The 23,382-nt window shown below is 54.5% G+C and overlaps 1 protein-coding gene across 2 annotated transcripts in view; it reads right to left on the minus strand.

The window, feature by feature from the left end:
* CPT1A (carnitine palmitoyltransferase 1A) overlaps nt 1–20,967 on the minus strand; it is a 47,540-nt gene extending 26,573 nt beyond the window's left edge. Inside the window, exons 1-5 of one of the 2 annotated variants that reach the window (XM_073217237.1) lie at nt 20,819–20,967; nt 7,837–7,990; nt 5,754–5,893; nt 2,627–2,798; nt 1,060–1,161 (exon numbers count right to left, since the gene is read on the minus strand). In XM_073217237.1, coding sequence (XP_073073338.1) covers nt 1,060–1,161; nt 2,627–2,798; nt 5,754–5,893; nt 7,837–7,977 — 555 coding nt within the window. In that variant the 5' untranslated portion in view covers nt 7,978–7,990; nt 20,819–20,967. Of the gene's footprint in view, nt 1–1,059; nt 1,162–2,626; nt 2,799–5,753; nt 5,894–7,836; nt 7,991–18,218; nt 18,340–20,818 lie in introns of those variants that run through there. The other variant, XM_073217238.1, reaches the window with a different exon arrangement.
* Nucleotides 20,968–23,382: the final 2,415 nt, after the last annotated feature.

Genomic DNA, 23,382 nt, shown 5'->3' on the forward strand with positions numbered 1-23,382 from the left:
CTGCAGGCGTGGGGGTGCAGCTGGCAGGGCCGCAGGAGTGGGGGGGCCCACAGGGCCAAACACACGAGGCCCAGATTCAAATGCCAGGAGTTTCCTCAGTGTTTAAAATGGGGCCACAGGACTCGGAAAAATGGGAGGCCTCAGGAGCTGCGGGTGGGCACATAAACTGGAGCCGCTGCTGCAGAAACCAGCCTGCGGGTCCTCAGCAAGGGAGACCCAGAACCACCCCAGGACCCCACAATTCCACTTCGGGGTGTGTACCCCAAAGACCGAAAGCAGGTCTTCCAATGACATCATGTATGTGAACGTTCACAGCCGCGCTATTCTTAACAGCCAAGGTGGAAACAACTCAAGACGTCCATTAACTGATGAATGAATGAACATGGTCCATCCATACAGTAGAATATCATTCAGCCATAAAAGGAACAAGGCCCTTGACACACACAGCACAGCTGAATCCTGAACAGCCCGCTACGTGAGCAGCCGGACACAACAGGCCGCCTACTGTGTGATCCCACAGGTGTGAAATGTCCAGAACAGGCAAATGCGCGGACAGGAAGCAGGCCGGTGGGGGCCGGGGCCTGAGGGGAGGGGGAAGGGAGCACCAGCTGACAAGGATGCGAGCCGGGGCGACAACAGCGTTCTGCAGCCACAGAGGTAGTGGGTGCACAGCGCTGTGGGCGTACTCCATGCCGCAGAATGTACACTTAGAGATCATTAAAATGGTCATTTTATGTTATGTATGTATTTACTGAAATTTAGCACAGTTAATAATGTAATATACCCAAAACCACTGAATTGGGCATTTTGAATTGTATGGCCCATGAACTGTACCTCAATCAAGCTGTTAGAAACAACGTATGGATGGGTTTTACTATCAAGAGGCCTTCTAAGAAGACACCTAAAAAAGATCTCCTCTAACGCCGACCAGGCACACTGCCGAGAGCAGCCAGCCACACGATGATGGATTAACTGACACTCAACAGGTCACAAAGCTTAATCGCAAAGATGACTGGCGGTCCGGACGGGGCAGTCCCGCGAGCTTGAAGCCACACCCACCCTGTTCACGGTGTCTTTGACGGCTGGGACAGGCAGGCGCGGCAGAGACGTCTGGAAGCTGTACAACATGGGTTTCCGGCCTGAAAAGATCTTGACCATAGTCTTAAAAAAAAAGGTACATTTTAAAAGATGAGACTATGTTCCAGTTCTCAAGTGTGTACAACTTGCTATTTACAGATTTTCTGTGGTGTTTCTCCTCCTGTCTGTTTTCTGCCCCTATATTTGCAGGCCTCAGCAAACAAACAGGTAACCCCAAATAAAACCAGGCAGGATGAAAGCCGAGGTCTGACAGATGCCTCAAGATGTCCGCCTGTCCAGGAGGCATCCCTTGGTTTCGGGATTGGCTCAGGGCTCTGGCAGCAGTGGGCAAGGGTTGAGCTGAGCCTGGACCTCGGCCAACCCCAGCTCGGGTGGTGTGCCCCATCCGGTCGGTCACTGTCAAGCCTGGCGGACGTACACACTTGCCCACCACCAGCCCTTACGTTAGTCCAGAACGATCTAAACATGGTGTAATAACTGGTCATCTCACGCTGACCTGACCTCAAAGAAATTTCCAGAGCTCATGGTGTGGGGGGAGGGGTAATTCTTGGTGTGTGGGACTCAACTGGCCATCAGCCACGAAGGCCGTCCCAGGAACATCACACACATTCGCTTTGCAAAGTGTGGGAATCCTTCTCTGAATCTGGGTATTAAAAGTTTGGGTCTCTGTAATCAGGAAACCTCCACAACAGCAGGAAGTCTGATTAGGAAAGAGGGTGAGCCCATGGGTGTGCGGTGGGCTCGGGCACGGGTGGCACTGTGGCTCCCACACTTGTCTCACAGCAAGTCCCAAGAGGGCGGCATTCAGCCCGCAGATGGAGCCACCACGGGGTGAAAGTGGGACAAACATCCGCACACACGGTGACTGAGTGACACTCGTGCTGCCGGCCAAGCAGCTGGTGGGACACAATGGAGGCTGAGGGTGGGCCTGCTCTGCGCTAAGATGGTCAGACCGGTCAGCTAGGGAGACCACTTAGGGCCCAACCTCAAGTCAGTCAGAAAAGCTGCAGACAGACGGCACTTTCATCTGACGGTAAGTTGGATGACAGACCTACCAGACATTAACAGAAAACGTTCAGACCTCTTTGACCTCATGAAAGAAAAATACTTTTTGGCCCAAATTTATGAGTCACGGTGAGTCATTCCTCTCCAGCAATTAGAGGTTGACTCCCAGGTCAACCACCAGGACACCAACAGGGAACGGAGGTCCCAGGAGGTCCTTCTTCAACAGGAAACGCCATCCACAGGCGAAGCTATGCTAAGGGGGACGAGCAAGACACAGAGGCACAGACACATGCTGCCCCGGGCTCACTGACCTGTGGAATCCGAGGCAATCAGACGGGAGCAGCGAGCAGAAGGGCGGCTGTCCGCCCCTGGCCGCCAACTTCAGACGCACGGTGTTACTCCTGTCTCCCACCCCGACAAGCTGCACCGGGTGAACAGCTCTGGCTTTGTGCACGCCAAGCGTGCCTCGATAAGGCAGTGAAAACCCCCCAGGCCAGTTCCACCCGAGAGCGAGGTGAATTACCATCCAGAGCCTGGTGGCGCGGCTCGTCCGGCCGTGCTGCAGGAACACCCAGCCGTGGTAGGAGAGCAGCAGCTTCAGGGAGTAGCGCATGGCGACGATGAGGGCCACCCACAGCCCCGTGCCGAAGAGGACGCCGCTGACCACGTTCTTCGTCTGGCTGGACATGCAGCTGCTGCCGAGACAAGACAGATGAGCCGTCAATGTGGCAGAGTGGGGAAGGGGCGGTGGGCGGCACCGCCAGGTGCCACGGCCACACGCCCCCCCAGGTCAGAGTGGGGCCCGTCGAGAAGGGCTCGCGTGTGCACCCGGCTCTCACCACGCTCAGCCGTTTCTCTTCTTACCTCAAAGTGAACCAGGCCCCTCGGCCTTGCTGGTCCTCAGAGACAAACCAAGGTGAACTGGGTCATGGGGAAAACGCACACCCGCCCTGGGGTCTGGGCAAGACGGCGGCGGCGGGCTGAGGCTGCGGCCCGCCCACCAGGAACAGTGCACCCCAGAACCGCCTGCGCCTCCTGGGCTGTTCCCACCCTCCTCCTACGGTTTGGATTTCAGCGTACCTCGGGTTTCACCACGACTCACAAGAAACTCAGATCATTTGGCAAAACTACCACATTAACTACTTTTATTGAAAGTGCTTGTTTGTGACCTATGCAGGAGTATCTATCACGAATAAATGAAGAAACTGATCATGTAGAATGATCATTTAGATAATAAACTGAAAGAGAAGAAACGTTTCCATTTGCTAAGATGTATTTTAAGGTAAAGATGGGACTTTACAAGCGAGAAGAACCGCACTTACTCATTCATCTTTGTGGTTCGGATATAGTTTTAGTTGTTTTGGAAACCACAAAATATTTACAAAATAAAAATGATTTAAATAATAAACGTTGGCAAGGATGTGAAGCAAAGGGAACCCTTGTGCACTCTCGGTGGAAATGTAAACTGCTGCAGTCACCATGGAAGACAGTACGGAGGTTCCTCAAAAATTAAAAATAGACTTACTATATGCTCCAGCAATTCCATTTCTGGGTATTTAGCTGAAGAAAATGAAATCACTATCTCAAAAAGATATCTGCAGCCCCATGTTCACTGCAGCCAAGACATGGAAACAACATAAGTGTCCACTGACAAATGAATGGAAAAGGAGAACATGGCGTGTACGCACACACACCCATGGAACATTACTCAGCCACGAAAAAGAACAACTCCTGCCACTTGCAACAACATGGACGGATTTTAAAGGCATTATGCCAAGTGAAATAAGTCAGAAAAAGACCAATACTGTATGATCTCACTTAAATGTGGAATCTAAAAAACATCTGAACTCATACAAAAAACAGACTGGTGGTTGCCAGATAAAGGAGGTGGGGGAGTGGGTAAAATGGGTGAAGGGGGTCAAAAGGTACAAACTTCAGTTACAAGATAAGTTAAGTCATGCAACGTAATTCACAGCATGGTGACTAGAGTTAACAGTATTGTATTGTAAATTTGAAAGTTGTTACTAGAGTAGATGATAAAAGTTCTCATCTGAAGAAAAAAATTATAACTATATATAGTGATGAACATTAACTAAACTGTGGTAATCATTTTGCAGTATATACATATGCCAAATCATTATGTTGTACACCTAAAACCAATACAACGTTAAACATTAATTAGATTTTTTTAAAAGAAAAAAATGATTTAAGTGTGCTTCAAATTACTAAAACAACCAATATATAGAACGCAAAGGTATCTCCAAAATTTAGAACCCACCAACGTAACATCTTAAAATATTTAAGAAACAGAAAGACAACTATCTTCAAAGCAACATACTTTTGCTTGAAAACATATACCTTTCTGTAACCTGTCAAATCTTATGTTCAAGTTTAACTATAGTCTGTACTTTAAACCTATACATCTTTTTCTGATAGTGTAATCGACAAGTGAACCTGGGTTTCTGGATTTAAGAACTTGTCTTTCAGTAAACCTGCATTTTAGATTTCTAAGTACTACATCACCAGAAATAAAGACACATATATACTATTATTTCTCTAGGAGAGGAATAAAATGTTCGTTGATATAAACAGATCACAGAAACGGGATGGAAGGTCTGGCACGGGATGGCCGTGGCGACCCCATCAGAGGCCTTGCAGCATCTCCCGACCAGAAAACACAAGCGTCCTGCAGAATAAAGGCCAGTCAGGAGTGGGACACAGAGGGCCCACATTATGCCACCCAGCCACGCAGGTGCCGGAAGGTGGTGGTGCTCGGACTGCGCTTGCCGGGAAGGTCCTCTGAGGGGAGGCCCAGGGCACAGTGCAGAAAGCACAGATTTTGGAGGGGTGCAGAGCCGGGATTGAATTCCAGCCTCTCCACTTCCTCTCTGTCACTCTGGGCAAGAATATACATCTCTGAGTGTTTTCTCTTCTACAACAGAGACTCCAGGGAGAGATCAGTGCAGGGTCCCACCCGCCAGCGAGCCTGCACGGGAGTCAGGGCCGCTGGGCCTGGAGGGAAGAAATGACACTCCAGGGGTCCTGTGAGGCCCTCTGGGGCATGTCCAACATTCCCGCACGAGACCCCAGGCCCGTGCACCTTCTGAGGAAAGTATCTGCCTACAGGCTCTTCCAGGCCGAATCTCACGGTGTGAGAGCCCACTTTCAAGCCTCCTGGAAAAATCTAGAACTCCCAGGAGTGCTGGGGTTCCCCTGGGTCACTGACAGGGAATATGGGGCTGGGGGCTTCCCGAGCACCCACAGCAGACAGTGCTCAGGGTCACAGAGCCCCAGAAGGGACTCCCGTGCAAACAAGGGGCCACGCCCCCCGCTCCTGGAGCAGAAGGCCTTCTGCGGCTGTGCCAGTGGGGCTGAGGGTGCCGGCCTCCGCCTCGAGCCCAGTCCCACCCTGGCGGGCACCCGGGCACCAAGGCCTTCTCCCTGCCCCTGCTCTGTAAGGGACCGCAGACTCCCTGGGGTCCTTAACACCAGTCCAGGACCGGGGAGAAAGCCGTCGTGAGAACGACAGCAAAAGCCTCAAATTGAATCCAGAACAGAAACATCATCGTACTTGAAAGGGCTGACAAAAATCAGCAACAAAAACGTCGGTAACTTCCTAGACTCTCGGCAGTTTTGAAAGCATTACTTACGTGGTGTCAAGGGTCCGATTGATCTTCGCAATGATCCCTAGCGATGGGTCGACCTTGGCATACATGGTAGACATCACCCCCACGACCACGATGAGCCAGCTGGAGGGGCTCGCCGGGTACACGCCCGTGATGATGCCATTCTAGAAGCAGACACGTGCGTGAGCAACGGCCACACCCACCGAGCAGCACGCCCCAGGGGGTGGGGGCCGGTAAGGCCGGGCAGCAGGAGGTGGGGGTGCAGCACTTGGGTGGCTGGTGACCCGGCTGTCACTGCTGGTAATCTTCCTCAGAGCTTCCAGCCCTGAGCTGTCCAGGCTTTTGACCAGCTCCTTCCCTCCCTCTACCTCTGAGCCAAAACCCTTCCTGAAACAGTGTCCTTGGGAGTGACCCCAGGACAGTCGAAGAGCACTAGTTTAACATCCAGATTCCCCAGTGCCACCCAGACTGACCCCCAACACCCTGGGGGTGAGGACGTCACTGAGCCAACCCCAAGTCCTGCCCCACCCTGCTACCCTACGATACCCGAGATTCAAGCCCCCAAAACACCCCCGTGCTGCTCCTGAGTCAAGACACCAGAGAACCCCGAAGGAGTCCCAGGAGACCTCACTCCACGCCAAGAATTTGCTGTAAGACGCCACAGCCAACTCCTCCACCCCACTCCCCAAGAAAAACCCGAAAAGCAGAAGGAGGGCATAAGGAGAACACAGAAAATTGGTAAAATGTCAGCTGCAGAAATCAGGAGGCAAGCAGTGTGGTCCTTCAGTTGCTTTACTTTTGTGCCTGTTTTCAAACTCCCAACTATAAAAAAAATTCTTACTAAAGCCACCTATTAATAAGAAATTGATTTGACCAAGACAGCAGATGAAAAACCTCTCCAAGCTTTATCTGAGTTCTTTTAGGGGACACTCACATCCCTACGTGTTACTCCTAATGGTTTTCCCAGGGTCTATAGGGGTAAGAGAGAGAGAGATTTTCAACAAAGTGGGTGTGTGTCCTCTGAAATAAAAAGTGTTCTTTTAAAAAAGAAGATACATACATATATACATTAAATTAAAATGCAGGGAGAGTCTAGATAAAATGTCTCCTGCTCATCGCGCCTCTCCGTGCCCTGCAGCCACTGCCGGGCCCTCAGAGCTATTAGGCAGTCCCCTAAACCATTTGTGCAGATGTGGTCATGCACTGTTTATCGTGTATTTTCATATCTGTTAGTCTCGCCTCCTGAAGGTCTACAACGTCTTTACAATCAGAGGACAATGTTCCCACTGGGCTGAGTGAGTGATGGCCACTCCTTTGTACCCAGGTTTCTATGGTCCTTGATTTGAAGGTAAAGAGGAGTTGTTCTGAGCAAGGGCCGTGCGGGTCAGCACCTTCCCCTGTAGGTGGCGCCCTCCTCCACCCCAGCAGGTGCCCAGAAGGCAGCTCCCAGAGGCCCCCCCACCTTCTCAGGGGTCACTCCTCTCGGCGACCCTGACTCCTGGACCTTTCTCCACTGTCCCCCTCTGAAAACCGGAAAATGAATCTACAGACTGTCCGGAGTCACCCCACGGGACAGGGGCGCCCACACTGCAGCCCTGCCCTTTCATCTTGTTGGAACGTTTTTAGATGTGCATTTATTTATCCCTTCTGTGAGTTTCAAAATAAACTAAACTACAAAAAGGAAAAACAAGACATGTGCTTAAAAACTGAATTTCCACTCTCTTAGGTAAACTGAATTGAGAACACATGAAGCTAACTCTGTGTGTGCGTATTTTTCAATGTTTGAATATCTTATCAGTGGGGTACCTGCCCAATAAACTCCTTGAGGTTTCCTACAGCTGAAAAACGATCCTGCTGCTGCGAGATGCGAAGGGTTCTGGGCTCAGAGCAGGAGGCACGGAGTCCAGTCTTCGCTTATGCAGCGCAGGTCACTTACTCTCTCTGACCCCGACTTCCTTACCTGCCCTGCTCGCCGCCAGGGGCGAGCGCTCCCTAAGCCTTATGTGCCAGCTGCCGCTCGGAAACACCTGTATTTCAACAGCACCTACAGAACGGTTCTCAGGTGTTCAGGTGAAGACTATACAGATTTAAGAAAGTATCTGAGAACCTTGAATCGGATGAACTTCTTTTTCCAGGAATGAAGTCCAGACAGATAGATCTGCTTGAGGGCTTCATGGCTCAGCCGCAGGTCGATCCCGTCTGGAGTGACTGTGAACTGAAAGGCCACCGCTTGGTGGGCTTCTGCCATCTCTAGTGATCTCCTGGGAAGAGAAGGGGCAGATGTGACACACGGAGCGGTTCACCAGGTACCAACCCAGACCAGTGTGACTTGTTTTGAATGTTTTTTCCCCTCACCTAAGAGATCTTGTATTTTTCATTAAGAGCCAGGGCTGGGATTACGTGTCACCCTCTCACCACCCGCCCAGCCCTGTGCAGACCACCAGGGCCCTCTGCTTCGGAGCCCTGGGGGATCAGCAGAGCCAGGAGTAGAGCCCTCACCCCTGGCCTGGCCTGGCCTCCGGGCCCATGCACACCCTCACTCCTGGCTCCCAGCCCCCGGTCTCCACGCTCCAAGCCCATGGAGACCCTCCCCCTGAAGACGGGATGATCCCACCGAATCATCCCACCGAATCATCCCTCTGGGTGGCAGCCCAGGTCACACCCAACCGGCTTCAGAAGCTGGTAGCTATTTGGCACCGTGCACTGCAGAGGCATGTCCCCTGCCTGCCTACCAGCTGCCCAGAGGCTGGCACAGCAGAAACCCAGAGAGTCCACGAATAAGCCCACCGTGGCCCTGACGCTCCTTATCTCCAGGTGGGAGCATGGCCTCCAGTGTGCACACAGCTGCTGTGCCGAGAGACCATTCTAGGCATAAGATCCCAGGAGAACGGGCTACACACTCCCAGGGGGGGTGCACACGGGGCAGAATGCACCCTCCCTCTGGAGGCTGTGACTGAAATCAAACTTGCGTCCACACCCAAGGGGCCAGATGTTACCTACTGGGGCTTTTACCCACATAGGCGCATGCACATACCACCCTCTGCACTAGCGCCCCCACCCAGGGACAAAAGCACGTTCCATCTCTTCTGCTTCGGAGTCTCCATGCATCTCTCTCCCCCCATCCCTGGCCTCTGCTTCCTCCCCCGCAGGCAGGCCCTGACCCACTGGCCCCAGCAGCCACCACCTCGTCCCTCCTGGCCTCCCCACCCAGGCCAGCCCCTCGGCCACCTGTGAAGGCCAGCGAGGGCACCATCTCTTGCGAAACTGCCACAGAGCACCACGTGGATAAAAGGAAGCTAAAGAGAAACTATCAAGAGCCACAACAAAAGTCCAAAATTGCATGTGTGAGTGTTTTCCCATCACATGTTATTTTTCCTGTTTTTACCCATTTAGGCCTACTGAGTGCAGATGTAGGACCTGTCAATTAACGGGTGGTGTGGTTCTGGAGATTCCCAGCTACAAGAGCCTACTGAGCTTAGTCCTCAGCTAATCAGAACAGCGGTTCCGTTAGTGGGCCCTTCAGAGGCACCCAACATCCATTCACCCGTTCGTTCAACAACTATTTGGCTGCCTCCTATGTGCCAGCCCTGGGGAAGATGGGGACCCTAGCCAAAGAGGTGCCCTGTCTTCCTGCAGCTCAGACAGGGAGGCCCAGAGAAGACAGGGTGCCGGAGAGGAGGCACTCCCGGATGACTCTGAAGCCCAGAAGTGTTGCCAGAGGGCAGGCCTTTCGGGCCTCAAAGGCTATGGACAGGGCTGTAGGCAGAGGTCAAGGGCAGGGTAGCTGGGGTCAGGGGCAGGCAGCTAACTTCAGAGAAGGCCCAGAGCAGCCACGGGAGGCAGCTGGGTGTTAAGGACAATGGAAAAGCACCCAAGGGCTTTAAGGCAGGGGTCTCGGCCACTGTTCCTGCTCTAAAGACCACTGACTGCCCGATGCAGCAGGGGTGGGGTGGGCAAGCAAGACCAGCAGGAAGCTGAGGCAGTTTTCCAGGAAAGAGTGGCCCAGAGTGGGCAGCAGGGCACAGGGAAGGCGACCCACTCCAGACAGGCTTCAGAGGCACTCCGGGGCTTCTGGCTTGACCACCTGCTCAGCGGGGCCGGTCCCGGAAGCCGGGGCGTGTCCGTGTGGGGAGGACGGTCGGGGGGGGAGTGAAGAATTCATGTGTGGACATGCCACATTCGATGTTGCCGTGGCAGAGATAAGGCCCCCTGGGAAGCACTGGCATAGAACCTGGAGTCTGCTTTGATGGTTTTGAAAGAAAAGAACAAACTGGCAAGACTTCACCGCACTCACTATGACCTTAGCTTAGGGCATCTGCAGAGCATTCAAGAATATTTACACAGTACATTCAGTCAGCAGGCAGGCAGCAAACTTCCACAGCCTGGCCAGTTTGGAAGAAATAGACCCCATTTTTGAAAGCCGCAAGATCTCTAAGCAATGCCTGCTACAGATAATTCAGAAGGTTGGCAAAAGCACTCAGATTCTGGGCGGCTCTGGATCTTAACCCTCACCCCCACCAGACCCTTCAGAGTGAGCAGAAAGTGGCAGAGATAATGCCATACATGCATCGTGGCAAAAAAATTACCTGGTTGGCTACCTTTTCAATGGCTTGTGAGATCTTTCAAGGGCTTTCTACAGAACACGAAGGGATCACTAATGGCAGCAGATTAGATATAAACACAGTGTTTGCAGCCAAGTCTATCCAGCGCTATGTATCCAATGTTTGCTCAGGAATCTAGCCTCTGCTAGGGAGAGGCGGACGCGCTGCGCATATTTGCAGTGTCCTACCCAAGAGTCAATGGCCTTGACAGAACGCTGGCTTTAACTAAGGATTTGCTTATTTTGATTGGTTCAGACTAAAAACCAAATATGAGTCCTAAATGTCCCCAAAATGGACAATTGGATTTTCTAGTTTTGCAGTAGCAAGACAGCTGCCCTGAGCCAGCCTCTTCGTCTTCAGGATGTAAACGGACATCGGTAAACCAGGCGACAAGCACTTAAAAGCTCCCTGAGCAAATCTAAGGGGCAAAGCTTCCACCTACAATCCTGGCATCCATAAGCCTTGTGCTGAAAAACATTTATAATTATTAATACCACCTCCTGTAGCCACCACGGAAACGCAAATCAAAATTGCTGCAAAACGTCCTTCACGCCACTAGGATGGCTACAGCTGAAAAGCTGGCTGACAAGGGCTGGCAAGGATGCGGAGAGGTCGGAGGCCCCACGCACTGCTGGAGGAGGTGCACGATGTGACAGTTCCTCCGGAGAAGTCTGGCACGGAGTCCCCACACCACCCAGCAATGTCACTCCTAGCTGCACGCCCAAGAGAACAGAACACAGAGGTCCGTACACAAGCCTGTACACGGGTGTTCACTGCAGCATTAGTCATAATAACCAGAAAGTGGAAATAGTCCCAGTGTCCTTTCGCTAACCAACAGGTACATAAACTGTGGTCCATCCACCCGGGGGACTGTTATTTGGCCATAAAAAGGAACCAAGCATGGACACAAGCTACCACATGGGTGAGCCTTGAAAACGTTCTTTCACTTATCAGATTAAGCGAAAGAAGCCAGGAACCAAAAGCCAGCTTCTGTGTGGTTCTGTTTGTTTGAAACATCCAGAATGGGCTAATCCACAGAGACAGCAGTAGAGGGGGAGCAGGTGGGAGGTGAAGGTGGGGGTGGCTAAAGAGAGGAGGGTTTCTTTTTTGGGGTGATGAAATGTTCAAAAATTATGGTGATGGCTGCATGTATTTGTGCATATACTAAGAACCAGAGGTGTGCACTTTAGGTGGTCCGACTGTACGGTACGTGAATCACATCACAATGAAGCTATTATTAAACCTACATTATTAAAGCTCTGTGATAAAGCCCCTGCGCCTCATGACACTGAAGTGTTGTCCATTTAATATGTATGCGCCTAAACCTTCTCTCCTCAAGTATGTAACACAGGAGGGCAGGTGGGGGTGCAGGGGTGCGCCCACCACAGTACTAATCCAAACCATTGGTAACTCACAGCATTAAGGAATTACTGTCAAATATTTGTAGGTGTCCCATGATACTGTGGTTATTTTTCAAAAAAGCTGCTATCTTTTAGCGACACATACTGAAATACCTATCAGTGCAATCTTATCCTTTTATCATGTCTGGGACTGGCTTCAAAATCGTCGGGCGGGGTGAGCCATGGACGGACAGAGGTATGAACATGCCACATGTGAGAATCGGGGCGCTGGAGGTGGCCAGGTTGGGGTCTGTTCGGCTAGTCTCTCTGCTTCTGTACAACTGTAGTCTTCTCTAATTTCTTAAACTATGTTAAATGAAATAAAACACATGTCTACTGCCGTTGGTGCTGAATCTCACTCGTGGAGACCAACTTTCAAGGCTCCCCCCACCCTCCAAGTGCCCCTCAGTGCGTCCCCCCTTCTGGGACGCGCACACATCTCACCTGTTGGCCACAAGATCCCCAGGGAGCACAGCAAAGAGATGGCTAGCCCAGAACCCAGCAGACATCGGGGGACAAAGGTGTCCAGCGGGGACTATTTGCTCACCCCACCCAGCTGCCCCTGGAGCAACAACAGAGAGGCGGCAGGCAGCTGGGAGGTCACTCCACCCCCGCCTCACTGCTGGGCCCATCAGCTCTGTCCCGGGCCAGGGCACACCCTGTGCTCTCCTACCATTCACCCAGGGGGGTGTGCGTGCAGCCTTGCTGCACTGCCTGCCTCTCCCACCTCCAAGTCCCTGGAAACAGCCGCCAGAGTAACAGAGGGCGACACAGCTACCGTCATGTCCCAAAGGCTGACCGCTGCCCTGGGAAAGGAAAGCCAGCCCTTGGGTTGCTGCACCAAGGGTTCCTAACATCTCTAAACTTGAGGATCTTTTTCTTCAAATGCAAACACAGAGAAAATGTCAGCAGATAAAGCCTTATGCCCGCCTCCCTCTGCCCCTCAGCCCTAAAGGTCAGTGGGCCCCCAGACCAGACTGAAAACCACCACGGGGATGGTGAGAATGTTTCCTGATCAGACGGATACATCCTCACCACCAGAAAGCCAGCCCGCCCCTCAGGACGATGCAACACCCGCCAGCCTAAGTGCCTGGTGCCGACCCAGGCACCTAGGCATGCCCGCGGACAAATTACTGTCAGGCGGAGCCCCTGGGGGGTGGGGGGCACCCCGCCCCAGGTGGAAGGGGGCAGAGCACTCACAGACCAGGAGCCCCAAGACCTCAGAAGAGCCCCAGGGAACTTCACTGGGTAACACAGCAAGACGGTTTTGTCATAAACGTTTGAAATCACGAGCCATACCAACACTGAAGAGTAAAGGACAGCACCTGTGTGCCCCCTCCTGGGATGAGCAGACAGTGGTATTTTACCATACGGACTTGGAAATGCCCCGTCTCCAACTGTCCCCTTCTGGCAGCCTTGCTGGGGTCCTGGGGCACATCCGACCCAGACCAGGCACAGCTGTCCTGTCACTGTGTCAGCATGGCTGGGAAGCCCACACCCTGGGGCCAGCTGGCAGGCCAGGACACGTCTGGATCTGGGCCACTGACACTGCCCAGCCTCTTCTCTGTATTCCTTCAACCTTCCAGGATGGCAGCAAAGGGAACACAGAGTCCCAAGGGTCAGGTGAGCAGCGGCTTCCCTCCCACCCCCACCCCCAGCCTCTTGGGACTGGTGGGGCTCGGCCATGTGCCCCAGGCCGCGTACAATAGACCGTTAGCGCCCAGAGTTGGCCCCACGTCCGGTTTCCTCCTCTTCCTGGACAAGGTCCACCAAGCACGTGGACCGTCTCACCAGTTTATCTGCTGCTGCCACTCACCCCTCTCCGGGCTCTGAGCGAGGTCTCTGCTCCTCTTCCAGCCCCTCTGTGCCCTGGGGGACGGATATCACAGGGCTCTGCCTGGGCTCCCACGCTACCTGTGCACACTTGGCACCCAAGCACACCCCCACGCACGCCGAAACCAGTCGACTGAAAGTTGGTCTCCCACCTCTCCCATGCCCGCCCCACTATTCCCCTGTCTGGATCACCCCCAGTTGACTCACCCGGGCACCTGCCCTGCCCAGACACAGGGTGAAAGCCATCCTTATGCCATGCCTCGCCCCTCTGCTGACTCAGGCACAGGTACCTGCTCATTTTGAAAGGCAATCTGGCACCCCCGCCCCATACCATCCCCACCTGGGCACCTATCTCCCTGGACGGAGAGAGGTGGCTTCCCCTGGGATGCAGTTTACACTGAGCTCCACCCACATGGCACAGCGCACACCTGTACCCAAGTTCCTGGCGAGCTAGAGGAGACCGCATGCATGCTGGCAGGAACAGCAAGAGGGGGGGAAGGTGGCAAAGAGGAAATGAGAAAACACAGGTGAGAGAGAAAAGCTGGACTGTCCCATCACCCACCTGTTCCCTCAACTCATCACTGAGCAACTACTAGCAGCCTCCAGGCAAGAATCCTGAGCAGAACTCCTTCTAGTGACACATACTGGCCACCCTTCCCCCAGAAGCCCCAGCCAGGTGATGGGAGAAGGCCCCTTGGGAACTGTTATGACGGCAGGCCACTGCCTGCCGTGTGTGCAGACCCCCAGACCAGCTCAGAGGGAACCTGGAGGCGGCTGCTTATGGCAGCCACCCCCCACCAGCTGCTGAGGACAGGTCCAGAAATTCACCCCACACGCTGAAGGCACACCTTTGTCTCCGTGGCCTGGCATGCCGTGGGGCCGTAGGCCTCTTTATTTTCCTTGGCAGCCCGGCAATCAAATCTGGCCACATCAGGAGGAGAGCGCCCACCTGACGGTGGACTTGTACAAACCTCCTTGCCTGGAACACACCGGGGTCGCGCACCTGCAGGCTGAACCAGGGAACCAGGAGACAGTGCTTTAGGAATCCCGAAGGCCGCCGAAGGAGAGAGCTCTCTGAGGCCTGGGCCAGAAGGCTTAAGCACCTTACACTAATCGGCTCTCAGAAACAGAAAAACACCAAGATCCAGGATGAGACGCTCCAGTCGAGAACAAAAACCTACTGATTTTTAACAATTTTGACTATTCACATCTCTGGCCAATACATGGCTGTTTCCTACAGTTTCCCGAGCCCCCTCTCCGGGTCACCGCTTCGGCCAGGCCCCTGCCCTGTGGCTTGCTCACTCCGACTCTCGACTCTTGGTTGGGATGCCTTCTGCTCTTTCTCAATACCTACCTCTGGCTTCACACATTGCTTAACGCTCCCTTCTTCTGAGGGCCGGGTGGATCCCACATCCCCGAAGCAGGGGAATTCTACCAGTTTCATTTAGTCATTTTACCTGCACTTGCTGGCAAATGACTTTCATTTGTAAATTATTCGTCTTATCTCCCAACATAAGGTGTAAGCTTCTCTAGGACAAGAAGCCTTCTGTGATTCTCTGAAACAATTCATGAGGACCACAGACAGGTCTCCAACATGAATGTCAAGTAAACAATTTTGGGCAAAATCTTGCACCATCTCAATGTGTGTAAGATCACCCCAATTTTGATGGCTTTATCCAAGGCCACCCCAAAATTCTTGGCCAATAAATCGGTCTGTACTTTGTTTTTCCAATGTGTTTACTCTGTCCTTTCTTCACACTCAGTTCCTTTTAGCTAAAAACCTTTCACCTGACAAGTCAACGGCCTGCCGATCATAACAGTGGCCTGGTAATCAAGCCGCCTTCGGTAAGACAGGGCCCCTTCCCTCAAGGGGGAGATCTGGCCCTCACAGAGGCCAAGCTGCCCTCCATGAGTAGTAGCCTTCACCCCCAGGGTATGGACAGGCATCAGGCTAAGGAAAGGAGGTGAAAGGTCATCACAGTGCAAAGCATGTTGCCAGATTTCAACAGGCCAAGGGAAAACTGAGATGTGGAAATCACCTCTATAAAATAAAACGAACAATAAAATTCGCCATTCAACAACAGACTTCCAAGAAAACTGTCTTTATAGCAGCCAAAACATATTAACTAAATTATGTGACCACAAGTTTTTTTTAACACAGCCTTGAAACCAACAGATAGAAAGGGAGGAAGGCGGGTAGGCAGGGGCAGAGACACGGCATACAGGCTCATTTTGTGCTTTTGACAATAAAGAGACAAAATATTCCTTCTACCCAACTCTTTGGCATATGCTGGACAATGTGATGTGTACTTTACCTGCATTGAATTCCACTAGAACTGTAGGACCCGTTATCCCCATTTACTATGAGAAATAAGACCAAGCCCTGGGGCAAGAAACTCGCCTGAGATCACAACCAGCAAATGGCAGAGGGGGGATCACACCCAGGCCCAAGTCTAAAACTCATGCCCTTACCTACCAAACTAAGGATAAGTACTCCACCAAAGTTGCACTTAAGCTTCCTAAAGTTACAACACACAGATTTAAATTAGGTCACTCTGTTGTGACCAAAATGATGCGACTACAGTCGGCAATAAAACGACATAACTACACACAGGACGGGTGCCAACTCCAAAATTATTCACACGCTCCAGTCTGTCCACTAGGGTTGCACAATTTGCTAGGCGCAGGCCCTGCCTTCTATTAAAGCCCAGCAAACGGCAGCCCATCTCATCCAGTGTAAACAACTGCATCGGAAATCCTTTGAGGAAAGATTACCCACAGGAAGTGACAGCTTAGCACGGCCATGAATGCCAGGCAGGGTCTCCAGGAGCACAGCCCAGATCCCTCCGTGGGCAGAATTAGGCCGCATAGCACTGGGCCGACCCCCCAGGCAAGGAACTCCTGCGAGGAGACAGGGCAGAGGATCTGCGGTGTCACCTTTGGTGGTGGGCAGGGCACTGACCTTGCCGGCCGCCACACACTCTTCCGCAGTCTGGGGACCAAGGCCTGGGGGCATGCTGCTTGGCCCAGCTGAGCTGGTTCTGCCTCCAATGCGGGGACACACACACCCAGCAGGACCTGCCTCCAGCCTCTAGCACGGCGCTAGGCGTGAGCACAGACTGCCGCAGCACGCATCCGCCTATGAAGAGGGGCTTGAACCTCTTCTCGTACCAGGATGTTGTCCCACAAATGTTCCTGACACCACAGGTGGGGAGGTCAGGTAGGGGTAAGAGGTGCCCCATATAGGTCAGGTAGAAGTGAGGGGTGCCCCATAAAGGTTGGGCAGGAGTGAGGGGTGCCCCGTATTTCCCATACACATTGTTCACCTTTTCACCTACAAGTGCAACTGAACCTGTCAGATCACAAGTTCCAATGTGGGGACAGCAGAAGGCAGCAGTAGCCATAAACCCCACCTGCAACCACACTGTGTGCTAGAGCCTGTATTCACTTCACAGCCTCCAGGCATTTCCACATCTGGCTCTTACCGGACCCTCATACAGAGGCCAGGTGCCAAAGGTGCCACTTTACAGATGAGGAAACGGAAAGCCGTCAACACACATGGCTGATCTAACGCCACCTCCAGAGGGCATGGGTGTGGATGCTGGTAACACCCAGGCCTTCTGCCTGCACAGCAGCCCGTTACAGGGCAGAAGCACAAGCTCTGGGGAACACAGACCCGCGTTCTACTTCCTGGGCCCCAAGGTCCCCCCACCACACCAGCACACGCAGCGACTCAGGGTGAAAGGGTGCTCACACGTTCTGTCTTTCATTCAACAAACACCCAAATGCCTGCTGTGATTCAAGGAAATGGAGATGAAGGCAAGTTCAGGGGCCATACGGAAAGCCGAAACAGCAGGACCGCTGGGAGGGACCCACGGTGACACTCAGGTTCCTGGGGAGGGGGAGGGAACCACCGCATCTGGGGTAGGGAAGACTCTCCTTTGCACCTAAACTTGGTGTCAACAACTGGCTGATAATCCTGCGGAAACGGAGCAACAGCCACCCTATTTCCCAACCCTCCCGAGGCAACGACCCTGCTGTACATCACCTTGAGAGGCACACCTCCCTCGGCTGCACTACTCATTCCTTTCAATTATTAACTTCTAAAAACATTCCTGGACATAAAAACAACCCCCTAGAAGAAAAGTAAAGGTGGATGGACTTTCCACAGAATTGAGGCTCCCACGTCACCTTACTCCAAAAGGTCAAGCTGGCCTCAGACCAGGGCCTTCTGGGAACCCAATGCCCCCTGAATACCTGCAAGGGGCAAAAGGTGAAGATCACAAAAGGCAACGAAATTATTAAAAATCAACAAGTAAAAAATATTTCTTAAGTAACAGATTTAAATAAACACACATACATACACACACACACACACACACACACACACACACGCTGTGCAGCCTAAGCTATCTACAGTCACCCAAGAAACTGTGGAAGCGGTGGCCTTCTAGAGAGGGGCGCGGAGGGCAGAGGCCAGCTCTGCACTGTACTCCTGTCTGCACCGCCTTCATTTTGTGCCCTGTGCTTGCATTACTTATTTTTAAAACAGAGAAGTCCTCGCAGGGAAAGCTCGAGGGGCTGAGGCCACTGGAAGAAAGGAGGCCTCCTTAAAGCACGGGACAGAGGAACCCTGAAACACACGGTCAACATACCAGCTCACGCGATTTTATTCTTAAAAGCACCAACCCTTCCGGAACGCAAACACAAGCTGAGGCTTCCACCAGCAATAGAACTCTGGGCTGCCAGTAATAACCATGCAGAGTGACTAAACATTTTTTTCCCAACAAAGTAAAAAAATGCACCCGACCGAAATGCAGAACCAGCCCCGGGCCGGAGCACCGCGTCTCCACCTCCCACCTTCCCACCGCCTTTGGAGTTCAGGTTGCGTCTTTAACCGGCGACTTGGACCGCTTCCCGGTCACCGCCTGCTGCTGCGGCTTGCGCGCCCCCGCCCCCGCCCGGCGGCGTCACGTGACGGCGGAGAAAAGTAGGGGAAAGGTTAGCGCAAGCCCCACCCCCGGCCCGGCGCGTCCCGGGCGCTCAGATCCTGTTCCACCCGCCCGGGCAGAAAGACCTTCCGGAGCGGGCTGGCGCGCGTCCCAGGCGCTGCCACCCCGGCCACAGCGGGCGAAATAAAGCTCCCCTTCCTGGCAAGGCCAAGCCCCGCGTGGCCAGGCTTAGGGACAGTCGAGAGCGTAGAGGCGGGAGAAACACCAGAAAGGCAGCCCCACGAGCCTAGAGCGCGTCTGGAAGGGGCCCGGTGCGAAGCCCAGGGAGAACGTAACGGTGGCACTCTGAACGGGCACGCGTTCTGCGCCCCAGGGAGCCCCGGAGGCCCAGGCCTGACCGCTTGGTGACCACTGGCCCGGGCCGGGCCAAGGGCGGCCGCAGCAGGGACGCCAAGTTACTCCTTTCACCTCTGAGTTAGGCAGCCTGTTTTCAGTACAAACTCGAAAGGTTATTTTGGTCTGCGTGATGCCCATTTCTGGCACTCCGATACAAAGTATGTGAGCCCCTAAAATTGGCCCCCTTTTCTGCCTGATTCCAACAGCTGTTCTGATGGAGTGTGCAGTGCTAAGTCGGGTCTAGCAGCGTTGCCTCGGAAGGAAACAATTATTTACATGCGAAAAGGAGCCCCCGGGGCTCACAGGTGTGCGGAACTACCCAAAACCCTACATCTGCAGGCCACATTCAGTGCACCTCGGATACGACAGGCCCGGCAGGTTAACACCCAGGCGCTCCCTCGCCTCCACGAGAAGCACTGTCATCGGCATCAAAGTCCTCGTATTCCCGCCGCACGCACTGCCACCTTAAACACTTTGGGAAGGGCGTATTTGATGCCTGCTGGCACAAATAAAAGGCCAGTGTTTTTCAGCCATTTTTTATTCATTTGGCTTGAGGTTCAGAAGGAAATAAACATGCTTGAGTATCTGCAATGACCAGAAACCGGACGCCTGAACAAGAAAACAGTGTAACAAATACACATTTCAAAAGGTTAAACTGATTGTCATTTTTACTTGGGTAACTTAGAGTTACCTGTTTCTTGAACCGCAGAGGGACCGGAAAGTCTGTTCAGAGTTGGGAATATTAGGTCTGTATTCAATGTGGTTAATTACTCGGGATTTTTAACTGTCGGTGTTGAAAAAAGTGCGATCATTTCTCACCTTTGTTCCCTTGGGCTCTAACGAAAGCCAACCAGCAATTTACATTATAAAGAGGCTGACCCTCCGCCTTTCCGAACAAAACGAAAGAAACTGGCTGTTGGCTTCCGGAGGGAGTGGGGTTAGGGGCCGCCCTCCGCAGGGCTCCTGCGCCCTGGCCGCGCCGTCCGGGGGCGCGGGCATCGGGCACCCAGGCCCGGTCACGTGACGCCCCCCCCACGCCCCGCCTGCAGCTCCCCGGCCGCGCGCCTGCCCGGGACCCAGCGCCGCACCCGGAGTCGGGGAGCGCCCGCAAGCTGGGACCTCGGCTCAGCGCCCCCATCTTCCACCGCGGGCGCTCGGACTACGCCGGAGCCCCCGCGCCAAGGGCGTGTCCCGACGGCTGCACTGCGGGGGCTGGCGCGGAGGAGGTCAGCGACGCCCGGCGGAGCCCCGAGTGCGGAGCGTCCCCCTGGCTCCGGCTGGCGACCCGCCCGCGACCACTGCAAGGCCAGTCAGACCTACTCCAAGCCCGGAGGGATGGGGATGGGACGGGACCGAGAGGGGGCCGGCGGCTCCGCGCCAAGTTAGGGAGGCCGAGCATCCTCCCCGCAGTCGCACTGAACCAGCCCGACTGACTGACCCTCGGACGCGGCTCCAGACCCAGTCCGCTCCGCAGAGTGGGGTGCGATTAGGGCAAACAGGAGCTGGCCACGCCCCGAGTTCCCGCACTGTGCCCGCCCGCGGGCCGTCCGACCCTCCGGCGGACCACCACCCAGACCCAGTGGGGGTGACACGGGGCAGGGAAGGCAGCCGGTGGCCCCGCTGGCCTCGGGCCGGGCAGCGTCCTGCCAAATCCAGAAGGCTGAGCATCCCTCCCGCGGCCAGTCCACTGCGGGGGGTTGGGGAGTCCGCGCCGCGCTCCCATTTCGGGCTCTCTAAGACCCGGCGGTCCGAGGGGGCTTCTGGGGGCTCCCATTGGCGCGCCCCGGCTCGGCCGGGGCCCCTGCCTCCCGCCTCCGAACGGGCCCCGCCAGCCCCCGCGCGCCGCGCGCCTCCCGCCCTGAAACCCGCCGCAGCCCTTCCGCCCCCGCCACGGCGCGCGGCCTCACCGATCGGCGGACGGAGGCTCGGCAGCGGCTGAGGCGACGGAGTGAGCGAGCAGCGAGCGGGCGCCGGTGGGCCACGGGCGAGGCCGAGTGCACCCGACGCCGGCCGCCGACGATTGGCTGCGGCGCGCGGGGCTGCGGCGCGGGCGGGCGGGGCCTCCCGGGGTGGGGCGGGGCACCGGGAGGGGCGGGGCATCGGCTGGGCTGCCCCGGGAGCGGGTCAGGTGGGGAAACTGAGGCTCATTCGCAGACACGCCACCTTCGCTCGGCCGGCGTGGGGCCTATGGGCGAGATTCCTTGACCCGCGAGCCTCGGTTTCCTCATATGAAAAATGGGCCGACTCATTAGGGCCATGCCCGTAAAAGTGCTTTTAGCTCACGGTCGCACTTTGTAGGCACTGCGCATAGAATCCTCACGGCACCCCATACATGGCTGATCCCAGCCCCGGCGGGGGGAAGGATTGCTGACCTGGGCAGCTCACCCTGCCAAGATGGACCCGACCCAGAGCCCGGGCCTGACTCCTGAGCCCTCGCCCCAGATCGGACCTTATCCGCAGACTGAGAGCTGACGCGACGGGGAGGCAGCGTGGCGCGCGGGGCCAAGACGCTAAGGCGAATTCCGGTGACCTTTCTGAGCCGCCTCCTCATCTAACTGAAACAAAAATACGTCCCTTGCGGGGCTTTGGTGGAGAGATTTCGTAACTAATTATTCAGGCGCCTAAAGCACAGTAGGTGCCAGGAAAGGAATGCCTGGAGGTGGGGACAGAGACCAAGAGACCCTCGTACAGGTCGCGGAGTTCGGGGAGGGGCCGGGAGTGGAAGCTGCGCCCCCGCCGTACCCGGGGTCCAAGCCAGGGCGGCTGCTGGTGGAGGGGGTGCCACCAGGTGAGCGGCCCCCGCCCCGTCCTTGCCGGAAGTGCTCCCGAGGCCCCAGCTGCCGTCCTTCGTGCAGCAGGTGTTCCGCGAATTCATCAGCTTTATGAACAAAGACCCGGCTCTCCTAATGGTCAATCACTCCTGTCCATGAAAAATTCCACGCTCGCCTCCGTCCTTCTGTCTGTATTGTGTAGTAGTTACTGCAGAAGAGTTTAAAAGAGAAAATGAAAGTTGTCTCCTGTCCCCGCCCCGCCACCGCAGTTGACTGCGGGCGCGCCCTCCGAGCCGTTTTGAGTGAAGCCATAGGCTGTGTGCTGTTTGTAACGCGCTTGTTTTCACTGGGCTTGTGTCCTGGACAGAGTTCCCTGTGGAGGCACACACATGGCCGCGTTTTTTACCGTTCAACCTGCTCCATGGACATTTAAGCCCCCCCTCTTGACCACCGCAAGTATAAATAAAGCTGCACTGGCCCTCCGTGTGCGTCCTGGAGGGTCTCTCTCTCTCTGCCGATCCCTGAAAGTGAAGCGCCAGGGTGACACGCTAGCACAGCCTGGTCTGTGGGAGCTCACCAGCGCTGTCATGATCTGTTTTTCAGTCTTTGCCAATCCTGGAGGTAGGGGGTAGGTACCTCCCTATCTTCCCTTATTTTAATATGAATTTCTTTGAAGTTAAAAATTGGAGCTCTCAGTCCTCTGCTGGTTCCCGTCTGGCTCGCCAGTGACCCCAAGACCCAACCCTGAAGATTTCACGGCCCATAAAGGCAGGTGGGCTAGGCCAGGGCACACCTGCCAGGCCGCAGCTGCAGCGAACCTACCCCAGCTGCTCCAGCATCACCTGCACGTGGGACTTCCCGGCTTGTGGCTGGGAAGCTGGGCTGTCACCCTCACCTCACGTGCCCTTCCCTCCACTCCCTGGAACCCTGGCCGTCAGCAAGTTCCACCCCAAGGTCACTTTTTCCCTTGCTCGGTAACTGGGATTGGCTCTGTGCCCCGTCTGTTCCCAGGCCTCCTCGGTGCCACCTGCAGGCCAGGGCCTGTGCGGGTAGCCAGGCTCTCTGCGGCGGTAATGAGCCCTCGCCCGCCGGCACCTCCAGGTGCCTGCGGAGGCCTCGGTCCCCTCTGGAGTCTGGCGCCGGGGGACTGCAGCTCCCTGGGGCAGCATGGCGGTGTCTATTAATAAAGAGCCCAGGAACTAGGGCCCTGGGGAACTCCGGCCTGGTCCTGAGTCCCCCTTGGGCCAAAAATACCCTAGAGTCGGCCCCAGAAACTAGAGTAATCATTCTCAACCTCTGCTTTTGTTTGTGTTTCCCGTTCTTCGCTGTTTGGATGGGACATACTGTAGCAGCTGCCTATTGTAGGTACAAGGAAGCCTTTTTTACACACATGTAGTAAAGTTTTTATTATCATTAGGAGAGTTCCCTCTCTTTTTACTTTAAAAATATCTTTTTATGGAAAAATACAAGCATAAACAGTTAACAAGAATAGTACAATAAGGTCCTACACAGCCAAACTCAGGTCAAACACGCACTAAGCGAGGCCACGGTGTTTGTCTCTGCCTCTGCCCCTGACCCCCTACCCCTCCCCGCCTTGATTTCTTTAAAGCAAATCCAGAAACCCTGTTGTTTTGTCCACAAGTTTTTGAGAATGAATCTCTAAAAGATTAAGATTATTCTTTAAAAACATACCTGCAATA

Source organism: Manis javanica, chromosome 11 (assembly GCF_040802235.1).
Source record: "Manis javanica isolate MJ-LG chromosome 11, MJ_LKY, whole genome shotgun sequence".
NCBI classification, from domain to species: Eukaryota; Metazoa; Chordata; class Mammalia; order Pholidota; family Manidae; genus Manis; species Manis javanica.